At 43.8% G+C, this 12181-nt stretch overlaps 1 protein-coding gene across 1 annotated transcript in view; it reads right to left on the bottom strand.

The window, feature by feature from the left end:
- ANTXR1 (ANTXR cell adhesion molecule 1) overlaps positions 1 to 10174 on the bottom strand; it is a 263047-nt gene extending 252873 nt beyond the window's left edge. Inside the window, exon 1 of the mRNA XM_040224080.1 lies at positions 9670 to 10174. Coding sequence (XP_040080014.1) covers positions 9670 to 9818 — 149 coding nt within the window. The 5' untranslated portion in view covers positions 9819 to 10174. The remainder of the gene's footprint in view (positions 1 to 9669) is intronic.
- Between the last annotated feature and the right edge of the window lie 2007 nt (positions 10175 to 12181).

The raw sequence follows: 12181 nt of genomic DNA, 5'->3' as shown, positions 1-12181 counted from the left end.
CCATCAATACCGTCTTCACCGTCACTGTGGCCCCCTCCACCGTCATCACCGTCACCACTGCAATCGCCATCAATGCCGTCTTCACCGTCACTGCTGCCCTCTCCATCATCACCATCACCACCACTGTTACATTTACCACCACCACTATGTCACCACCATCACCACCACCATTATCATCATCTAGGACACTCACATACCAAATGCTTCATTAAGGGTTTTAATCTAATATTATTTAATTTTCAGGATACTTCTGTGAGGCAGTAGTTTGAATACCTGTTTTATTAATGAGAAGACTGAGGTTCAGAAAGGCTAAATAATTTGCTCAAGTCATCAACTTAGTAAAAGGTTGAGCTGGTATCTAAAGCCAGAAATGCCTGATTCCAAAGTCAGCTTCCTTAACCTCTGTGATTAGTCCAGTTCATGCCCCTGAGGAACTGGGGTATGTTTCCTGCCTGGAGTCTTGACAGAAAGGGAACAAAGGATTGTCCTAGCAAAGACCATGGCCTCCATGTGTATGCACACACGCAGGGCCTACCAACACAGCAGGGCAAAGCATGGCTTATATGTGACCTTGGCTCCTCCTTCTCTACATCCTGTTGAGCCTTCCCTACCACCATCTAAAGTAAGAACTCTGCTTGGCATTCAGTTATCAGGTGTCTGCTTCCTTAGCTACATCCTCATGAGGGAGGAACAAGGCCATCACTATAGGACAGCTTTTCTGGTCTTTCTGTTCACTCTCATGATTTATTGTGGGAGGGAAAGAACCACATCACAATTACTTGGGAAATTTTCCAAAAGATACAGGCTGCCCTTGACCCTTAAGGTTCTGATCTGGTCCCTGGTTGAGAACCACTGGTTTAGCACATTCATTTCCAAGGTCAGCAGTTTCCACTGGCCCTCTTATAACTAACGCCACTCTAGTTCTTCCTCTAGATAAATGCTCTTCCTGATCAGATGTAAAATCAGTATCACTGGCATGCCTTGGATTTAAGCATATATGTAGGGGTATTTATTTATTGAGTGTCACAATGACTAGAAAGCTCACGGCATTTACAAAGGAATGATCAGAAATGCTAAGCATCCTACAGTCCCTCTCAGTGAAAAACTGTCCACTGAAAATGGCAATGACACCTTCACCGAGAAACACATTTGGTTGGAACCCAGATACTCTTGATTCAAGGTCAGAATTAGCCTCTGCAACACACAGCATCCTCTCAGCCTGGCTGCCTCAGTGTTCCGGGGGCTGCTCTCCCCTTGTGTTCATGCATGCTAAGTCACTTCAGTTGCAACCAACACTTTGCGACCCTACGGACTGTAGCCCACTGGACTATTCTGTCCATGGGATTCTCCAGGCAAGAATGCTAGAGTCAGTTGCCTTATCTCTTCCAGGGGATATTCCCGACCAGGGATTGAACCCTTGTCTCAGGCATCTCCTGTATTGGTAGATGGATTCTTAACCCCCAGCACCACCTGGACATCCCACTCTCCCCTCACAGCTTTTCAAATTCCCTCATAGTCCACAAACTATGGACAAAGGGATTCTGAGCTTCTGAATACATTCATGTAATACTTAGCTATCAGGGAAACATGTCTCATCTTCATTTCTACTTTCTATTTAGTCTAATTTAATCCCCTGCCCACTGCACTGAATTTTTCATGTAAAGAATGGGAGCAATGGGCAAGGAAGGAAAAGAACAAGAGGCCATCACTGCCACACAGGCACATTTGAACTGTTGTGTCTGACTGTAATTCCAGGTTGATGAACGTATCTAAGACATGGCTCAACACTGACCCTGGGCCAGAAGTCTTATCTTTATATCCTCTCCCAGGGACTACTCCTTTCTTGCTTACTCAGGCGAAAGTAGTGTATGATTAAAGGTTTATAGTAAAGACTTTTCAAGCCCACCCATATCTGGCTTTCCTCTCCCTTTAGAAAAACAGGAGGATGGTATTTTTCCGCATCCTATTTGGTGTTGGTGGTGATGGTAGTGGGCCTTCCAGGTGGCTCAGTAGGTAAAGAATCCACCTGCAATGCAGGAGATGCCGGAGACATGGGTTTTATCCCTGGGTTGGGAAGATCCCCTGGAGGAGGGCATGGCAACTCACTCCAGTATTCTTGCCTGGAGAATGCCAGGGACAGAGGAGCCTGGTGCACTAGGGTCCACAGGGTCCCAAAGAGTAGGACACGACTGAAGCTACTTGGCATGCACACATGCGTGCATGGTGATGATAGTGGTAGTATGGATGGTGCAATAGTGGTGGTATGCTGAGTAGTCACATGACTAGTTCTGACCAGTGGGTTGTGAGTGGAAGGATGCATGTTATTTCACATGTCTACAGTGTTGAATTTCCATTTCCCATCAGATTCAATCTGGACAAATCATTAATTTATTGGCAGTGCTCCACCCAGAGACTCTCCAGCATTTCCTTCCTTTGCAGCAATGATGCTAAAAGCCAGTGTTAAGGAATTTCCACCAGTCTAGCTTCCAGGATAGCACCCTGAGCAGAGCGCCTGTTGCCCCTCACCAGATATGTAGCAGAGACAGAGATTACAAAGGTTTATACCTTTGCTGTTTTGTGTCACTGTGATTTGGGGGATTGTTTGTTACCACGGCATAAACTACACTAACTGAGTCAATGGTCTGCATGCTTAGATTCTTTTCATCTCTGTGCATAGATCATGAGTCAGAGATGCCTGGATTTGAGGCTGACTTTCACCACTTACAATGACCTTGGCTAACCTTGCTAAACCTCAGTTTCCTCATGTGTCAAATAGTGATCATGGCCTTATGTGGTTATAAAGGAGATAACTAAATGGGATCATACAGGCAAAATGTTTACACAATGCGTGGCAGGTAACATGGACTCAGTAAACTTACTTATCTCTTCTCCTTTTCGATCTAAAATTGACTTTGCCTGTGTACATGGTAAATCACTTCATTCGTGTCCACCTTTTCGCGAGCCTATGGACCGTAGCCCACCAGGCTCCTCTGTCCATGGGGATTCTCCAGGCAAAAATACTGCAGTGGGTTGCCATTCCCTTCTCCGGGGGAATCTTCCTAATCAGGGATCGAACCTGTGTCTCTTACGTCTCCTGCATTGGCAGGCATGTTGTTTACCACTAGCGCCACCTGGGAAGCCCGACCTAACCAGCCCCCTGCCCCAAATCCTGCCTGGAGTCCTTCTAATGTCTTCCTACCTAAAAAGCAAATAGCTTTGGACTGCTTGCTGTTTTCTTTCATTCCTAGCAGCCTCCAGGACAGGACACTGTTGACAACAGGTATTGTCACCTGTACTTTTATTGGAGCACACACTTGTGATCGGACTTGAGAACAAATCTATGCCAAACGAATGAAAGAATCAGCTCTTCCAAATGGAAGAAATCTAATCACTATTTTCAGTACAAACGTGGTATGTCTGGGAAACATGTCAGGAAATATCCAAATACCCACTAGTCTTTTGTTGCCCAGTAATCACTGCAAGAGGCAAAATCCAGTCTCTGGACATCGTATCAAAAATAGACACATGTTCTAAATTCAGTTCAGTTTAGTTCAGTCACTCAGCTGTGTCCAGCTCTTTGCAACCCCATGAACCACAGCATGCCAGGCCTCCCTGTCGATCATCAACTCCCGGAGTCCACCCAAACCCATGTCCATTGAATCAGTGATGCCATCCAACCATCTCACCCTCTGTCGTCCCCTTCTTCTCCTGCCTTCAATCTTTCCCAACATCAGGGTCTTTCCAAATGAGTCAGCTTTTAGCATCAGGTGACCAAAATGTTGGAGTTTCAGTTTCAACATCAGTCCTTCCAATGAACACCCAGGCCTGATTTCCTTTAGGATGGGCAAATCCTATTTACATTTATGTGACAGCCAAGTCTCACTAAGGGATGCCAGAGTTTGAAGATAATTGCAGGTTATCTCAGGATGGGTGCCTTCCTCCAGCACTCCTGGATTCTATTCTCAGCTTGACACTGAGTTTTACCAGGTCTCCACAGCTAGAGGTAATTACTTGGCTGGCCCAGACAGAAGCACAAAATAAAACAAAAGAGTTCTGCCCTATTTATTTTGAACCATAAGCCAAACCTTCCAATTTGCAAGCGGTTCTACCAACAATTACCTGACCTGATAAGACCTCTCCAAAACTGCAATTCTTTCAATTAAGGAAGAATATTGAAAAACCATCAAATCCATCTTGATACCAAAAAGAAGACATTCCGAGCCCCTGAAAAACCTTTTTCCCTGATGCCTCTCATAATTACTACTGTATTTCAAGGTACCTTCTAATGAATTCTGTTTTCCTTATTCAGAGTCAAATTTGCATTTTCATTACTGGAAGTCTTCTTCCAAAGCATTTCTGAAAACAAGCTACATCTGTGAGTTTTAACATGTCTACCTACAGAGTTGAATTTCCCCTTTCCACTGGATTAAATGTGAACAAATTATTAATTTATCAGATCTTTAAGGGCATTATAATCAGATGTCCTTAGAGTCCTACCCATCAGGTAATCCCCAGACCTCTGGAACATCTCCATGGGCTGCAGAGGGTTAGAGACCCTGAAACTTTCAATCAATTTAGAGCTGCTTTAACAGGAAAACAGTAGCTCCTCAATTAAGTAACCTTAGTTGCCTTATGCACCATCATTTCCTGAAACTCTGATGCAGGGATTTTTAATTCCTGGAATCTACCCAGTCGTATTGCCATGTGCTTCTCATTATGACCCAACTGCGCAGGGCAATGATGAGTGGAAAGAGCTGGGCTGAGAGTCAGGAGCAGACAGCGTCCCAGCTTTGTCATTATCTAATCCTAGGTCCTTCCACAGGTCACTTAATCCAGTGGGTTGACCAAGGTTGAACAGTTTTCTCATCTGTAAATTAGAGACAGTAGCGCTTGCCCTAGCAACCAAGCAAGGTTTTCTCTGGGGCACTTGTGAGACAGTGTAAGTTTTAGGAGACTTTAGTTTTGACTCTAAAGATTTCTTTTGTAAGTTAGTAGCTGGGAACCCAGAACATGGTGAGGTTCCCAGTCTAATGTTATAAAAATCCATTTAATGACTGTGTCTCTGAAGTATAACACATAGGAAGGGTTCTACAGAGCATCACCACATGTGACCACCCAATTTTGGATGCTGGGGTTGGACTTGCATGAGTGGCGAGATGAGGTCCCCTTGTATGGGGAAAAGAGAAAGAGAAATGGGGGCTGAACAGAAAGGAAGTCATGGAGGGAGGAGCTGAGGGGTTCTAATGGGCAAGCAGCCCACACAGTGAGCCTGTAGAGGGTCTTTGCAAATGTAAGGATTTTTTGGGTGACAGGCTGTGGCTTTAGGAAACCCTGTAAGTCAACTATTCAAGGCTTACTGCCATCCTCCAGCTCACTATCTCCTCCACTTCTCCTGCCCCACCCCACTCAACCATTCTATTTTTGAAGTCTGTAGGGCACACATGAATATAGCCAGCACTTCCCCAGACTCACGATAGACAGTCCACTTTTTCCACTTAAGTGACTAACAGCTCTCTATAAAACAGACCAATGTGTGATACATAAATATCTAGTGTAATAACAGAAGAGCCCTGCAAGAGAGGAAAGGTCCACGCATGTCCACGGGTTGGCCAACTGGGTGCACTAATCTTAGAGGGCCCTCTGGGAGATTTAAGGTGGCTAGCTGCTCCTTGACTGTTTTCCTCTGGATAAAGTCCTTCCAAATCTGACTTTTCAAATCCCTGATTGAATTCCCAGCAGTCTACTTTTCCTGACTGTAACCAGAAAAGCATGCTTGAATGAACATAAAATTCCATCATATAAAGCCTTGTGAAGCCCAGTCCATCAGCTCTGTGGCCAAAGCCGCTAATAATGCCCTATTGTGTTACTGTGGTAGTCTAGGTTATCATTATGAAGTCTTTGCTTCTGGTTGAGAAAACATGACGTTCCATTAAATGTATAATCTGGGTTTCTTCCAAGCCAGAGGTGCATCCTGCTTAAAGCTGAAATGAGCTGAGGTTTAATGTCACAGAAAAGAGGAGAACCATTCGCTGGGAAAAAAGGGAGTTGAGGGGTGGGGAGAAGAATGGTGAATTCACTGCCTTGTGAGCCACTGGTTTCAGCCTCTACAGTGTCTTATCCGCCAGAGGATCTGAGAAGCCCAAGGAAAAAAAAACGCATCAGCACTCTTTCCCTTTGCAAGCTGTAGTGGTTGGGTGCTGGACAGCACTTTCTGGGGAGGTACTTTCTAGGACAAAAGATCATGTCTTTAGGGACCAGCTGGGGGACTGTTTGCTATCACTGGCTTCTGGCCCATCCCCCAGCTTTGGGTTCCACAGTCCCATAAATCAGCTCGAATCGAGATGGCAAGCTGGAATTGCATACGCTTATCATACCAAGTTCTAGCAACTTTCTCATTCAGCACAAAAATGTCCCTCTCTTCAAGCAATAAGACAACTAAAAGAAGTCAGAGGAGTCCACCTCCATGTAAAGGTAGGTACTTGTAAAGGTCTCCCCACCATTTTTTTCCCGGAGCCTTTGGGTCCTCAACATATTGCCAAGGACCCTATGATGTATTTAGAAATGTACTCCAGGATTAAACATGAAAGCAAATCCTCTATAATTGTGAGGGGCATGGAGCTCAGCCCGCTGGTTAAGAGAGCCCCCTCACACTTGAAATGACTTTTTAAAAACTCAAAATAACTTATTTTTGTTGAATATAAAAGTAATATACATTCATTGTAGAAAAATTTGAAGATTCAGAAAAGTGTAAAAAAAGAATTTAAAAATCCTACTTTCTACAAATACTATTACATACTGGGTAAATAAAGACACACGTGTGTTTAGCATTTTTTACAAAGGTAGAATCATAGTGTATAATGTTTGGTAATTGTATTTTCCCTTAAGAGTATATTATGTGCACTGTGTTTCTCCTAAAAATATCTTACATGCATGTATAACATGTGTGCTCAATATCATGCATATACCACTTCTAACTTATTAAATCCTCTGTTGTTGGACATTTAGATAATTCTCAGCTTCATTATCATAAACATCACAGCCACGAACATATAGGCACTCTTTTCTGTCTTGGAGTTTTCCTTTGACACATGTTGTCATGTTATCTTCTTGTCTATGCTATTCAAAATATTAGCCACACATGGCTACTGAAATTTAAATGAAACTTAAATAAAATAGAAAGTTCATTTCCTCAATTCCACTAGACACATTTCAAGAGTCAATAGCCACATATGGCTAGTGGCTACCGTACTGGAAAGCACAGAAAGAGAATATTTCTAATCATCACAGAAAGTTTTACTGGATGGCACAAACCTAGAAAGACCAAACCAAATTTATATTTTCCTTATGAGATATGACAACGGCCCTCCTTCCCACAAGTTGGCCAATGTTGAATATTATAATTCTTTAAAAATCTTTGCCAATGTAATAAATACTACATCTTGTTTGATTTTCCCATTTCTTTGCTAGGGAACTTGAACTTTTTTGTTTATTACCTTTCATATTTTTTTGTGAATTATTCATATAAGCCTGTTTTCTACCTAGATGATCTTTTAAAAACTGCTTTACATTTTAAGGTTACTCTATAGAGGTGAATTTATGTTGCAAAAGTTTTTGTAACTTGTTATCTTTTATTTGTGACTTTTTTTTCACTTGTAGACATGTCAGATTTTAATATATTTAAATCTTTTTGCAGTTTTCTTTATTGTTGCTACTCTGTTTTTAAAGCTCCAAATCTAAGATTACAGTAATACTCATTAAGTTTTCTTTTAATTTTTTCAATACTTCATTTTTAAATTAAATGTTTAACATTAAAATTTTCAATCCTCTTGGAATTTATCTTGGTGGTGGTGGTGGGGGTAAAGTGTAAATCTAAACTTTTTCTTTTCCTATGGACCAACCATTTGTTCAAGAACCATTTTTTAAAAAGCCATCCTGCATTTTAATAATTTGCCTCACAGTACATTTCAATATAAGAGATATAAGTATTTTCATTATTATTTTTCCAAAATGTTTTAGCTCTTAATACTTGTTTTTTTTTCTGTAAGATAAACCTAGAATTATTTTGCTAAATTCCTCTCACCAACAAAATTCTTTCAGAATTCTGATTTTAAAGTTTAATTCAATTTATAAGGTAATTTGGAAAGAGTTTGATATCTCTGCAGTGTGGAGTTGTTTCATTTCAGGACATGGTGATTCTGTCCATTTTCAAGTCTTCCTGTATGTTCTTCTGAACTGGCTTTAAAAAAAAAAAATCACAACGATGGGCGTCTGTGTTTTCAGACAGTCTGAATCTGTGAGCTGGTGCTCCCAGCCGCTAGAAGTAACAAAAGAAATTCCATTTCTTAGCACTGGAGTATATTTTCAGTATCCACCTTCTCATAAATCTGCAGGAAAGAGATCTCCCTTTTCATCCAAAGAATCTGGAGTTCAAAACAGCCTTTACGGAAAAAAATCAAACTCCAGGGGCAACTGCAAAGCACATTTGGTGTCTAGCTGGCCAGCTTATTTTGCAGGACTCTTTTTCCAACTGGCAAATACTTTCCAGTCTGTGAAACTCATGTCCCCTCCACTGTAACAGCAAGGGTCCTGTCCTGGCAGTGGGGCGCTCACACAGCACTAGTGAGCACTGATCTTCACCGAGGGGCCTTTTATTGTTAAAGCTGCTTTTTAGTTGATAGCAGGCAACTTCCTTGAAGGACGGTGGCTTGGCAAGTCTATGGGGGATTGGGCAGAGTTCAGTTCTCCCTTGAACAGTGCTGAAGCCTCATCCATTTTTGCAAGAAAACCAGGGCTCCACTTCCCTGGTAGCCCACCAGTCAAATCGCCAAGAACTTGACTTCGCCTGCATCGGGGTTTCTCCAGCCCAGAGGGAGGAGAAATATACCCGCAGGGGACTTTTGGCAATGTCTGGAGACACTTTTGCTTGTCACCACGGAGAGACTAGTGCGGGTTGAGGAGTGGGGTTGGGGAGGTTATAGAGACTAGTGGCGGTTGGGGGGTTGGGGGGTAGTACCAGCATCTAGAGGGTAGCCTACGGCCAGGGTTGCTGTCAACACTCTACAACTCACAAAACATCCTACAACTCACAAGACGTCCCCACAACAAAGAACTCCCTAGCCTCAAACTCAGTGGAGTGGAGAAATCCGCCTTCTATTTCCACGAACTGCCCAATCTGCCTACATTCTATGATGAGGAACCAGGGAAAAGGAATACGTAGGGCAGAGTTTTTAAACAAGACACGATTGGCTTTTAAAAGCCCACGCCGCTTACTTTAGACGTGTGTGAACGTTGTTCTGCCTCTCCTAAGCAAACTTTTCTCACCAAGGATTCTAAAGCAAATGAAAAAGGTTCACAGAGAGGTAGTAGGTCAACAGCATCTTTACACTCCCATCCTCAAACTCAGGCGCCTCGGTCGCCGGAAAGCAAGGCAGCGAAGAAGCTGTCTGGAGAACAAGCAGCGACGCCTGCCCGTCCGGCTGCTGCAGCCGGGAAGGATGGGGACGCGCGCTCGGTCCACAAAGGCGCAGAGCTGGGGCCAGCGCCACCTCCCGAGGCCCCTCTGGGTCCCTGGAGATGCGCGCCTGTCCCAAAGCCACCCTGCCAAGGAGCCCAGCCCGGGTAGAAAGCATCATCAGCTTAGCCTAGGGTGGAACAACTCACGGCACTTACTTGTCCAGAATGAAGTACAGGTCAAATCCCCCGTAGCAGGCTGGACCCCCTTCCTCCCTGCGTCCCCCTTGCCCGGCGCAGATGAGCACAAAAGTGGCCAAAGAAAGACACTTGAAGCCAATGCCCAGGGCTTTCTGCTCCACGGCCATGACCTGCAGCCCCAGGGAGAGGGTATGGTCCTCTCCTCCCCACGCTCCTCGAACTCGCCAGGACCCTCAGGGGCGCGCCATCCGAGGGGCCCTCCTCTCAGGCCCTTTATTCCCCCTCGCTCTCCCGAAAAACTCCCCGGAAGCAATTGTCTGGAAGAGTTCAAGGTTTTCCTTCTGGTTTCCGCTACGATTCTGTTTCTAGGTTTCGGGTTTCAAGAATCCCAATACTGTAGTCCGCTTTTTTTTAAAGGGGCTGCTCCTGACTCGGGCCGGCAGGCCGCTCGGGAGGCAGCGCTGAGGTTTTGCAATTGAAGCAGTTCCGTCCTGACGGTTCTTTGTCCCAGATTTTAAATATTTTGGGGTGGGTTTTCAAATTGTTCTTGGTTGGGGGAGTGCTTACTCTTTTCTCCCTCCTCTCAACGCCCCCCACCCCCTTCATATTTTGATGGGGAAAGAAAGTTCAAAGGGTGCCACCTTGTGGCCAAGGACGGCGAAAGCACTCTTGCGCATTCTAGGGAGCCTGGCTGTGCATGTTGCTTATTCCTTCTTTTTTCTCACGCATCTTTCCTTTCATTCTCCATTACTTCTTCCCCATTTTTAGTTCTTCCTCACTCGCTAGCCTTTTTATCCTTGTTCTTTCTTTTCCTGTTCTACGTCCGCTGATAAGGTCCATGTAAGCAATTGATGAGAACTTACTCCAAACACCACGGCTCTGACCCCAGGCTAGGACCTTTGCAAACAAGATGCTGGACAAACGAGCAGAGAAGAACGGGCCTTTGTGATCTGAATCACCCAAGTGACCTTACTGTACACTTACCGCAGATCATAAAAGAGACTGTTGGGATGCGGTCATGTGACTGAAAACAGCAAAAACAGTCCCACACAGAAAGCTGTTCCTGGCATGAAACAGCGGAGCATTCTAGACGGTCTCCATCTCCGATTTGGGAGATTCTGTGGTAAATTCTTTTCAGCCTGTGAACTTTGACTTTTTTCACCCAATCTTTGATTTAAGACAGAGGAAACAAACAGCTTACAAGAATGTGAACCTTCCAGTTTGGGACTGCCAGAGAAGCTGTGTTTTCTACAGGGAGGGGTCCTCTTTAGAGTGGGCTCTGGACCCCGTTCCCAGCGGGAACTCAAGTTTTATCTTCCTGTGTTTTTCACTCTGGGAATCCTCAACACACACGCGTGCTCTGTATTTCAGGATTATTGCTCCAGACACTCATCTTCCCCTCTGCTTGAGAGCCTCTAAATTTTGGAGATTCCTAATGCACTGCCCTAGCCTGCCTCCAAAATGTTCCTTTCTGGTCTTCATCTCCTGATATTCACACCTCCTCTCCCACACTGAATGAGACTGAACAGTGTATAATAAATAAGGTACAGCAGAAATGATGGTGTGTGACTTCTGAGAATATAAAAGATATTGTGCGTTTATCTTTTTAAATTAGAATTTTCTCCAGAGGTATGCCTAGGAATGAGATTGCTGGATTATATAATAACTCTATTCTTAGTTTTTAAAGGAACCTCTGTACTGTTCTTCACACTGGTTGTACCAATTTACACGCTCACCAACAGTGTGGGAGGGTTCCATTTGCTTCACTCTCTCTCCAGACTTCATTAGTTGTGGACTCTTTGATGATGGCCACTCTGACTGGTGTGAAGTGATACCTCATTGTAGTTTTGATGTGCATTTCTCTAATAATTAGCGACTGAGCACCTTTTCATGTGCCTGTGGACCAGCTGCATTTCTTCTTCAGAGAAATGTCTCTTTAGGTCTTCTGCCTATTTTCTGATTGGGTAGTTTGGTTTTTTATATTGAACTGTTTGACACCAATGTTCGTAGCAGAACTAATTACAGTAGCCAAGACATGGAAGCCACCTAAGTGCCCATCCACAGATGAACGGATAAAGAAGATGTGGTATATATGGACAACGGAATATCACCAAGCCATAAAAAAAGAATGAAATGATGCGATTTGCAACAACGTGGGTGGACTTAGAGATTATCATACTAAGTGAAGGAAGTCAGAGAAATAAAATATCATTTGTGGTATTTAAAACATATACTTTCCCAGGTGGTGCTAGTGTTAAAGAACCCACCTGCCTATGCAGGAGACCCAAGAGGCCTGGATTCGATCCTTGGGTCAGGAAGATCCCCTGGAGAAGGACATGGCAACCCACTCCAGGATTCATGCCCCAAGAATCCCATGGACAGGGAGCCTGGCGGGCTCATGGGATCGCAAAGAGTCAGACACAACTGAGTGACTAACACATACTCCAAAATATATATGTGGAATCTAAAAATATACAAGTGAACTTATTTACAAATCAGAAATGGACTCACATACCTAGAAAACAAACTT

Source organism: Oryx dammah, unplaced genomic scaffold, assembly GCF_014754425.2.
Source record: "Oryx dammah isolate SB20612 unplaced genomic scaffold, SCBI_Odam_1.1 HiC_scaffold_25, whole genome shotgun sequence".
NCBI classification, from domain to species: domain Eukaryota; kingdom Metazoa; phylum Chordata; class Mammalia; order Artiodactyla; family Bovidae; genus Oryx; species Oryx dammah.
Note: the sequence above shows the minus strand (reverse complement) of the source record. Positions and strands in the feature narration are given on the sequence as shown.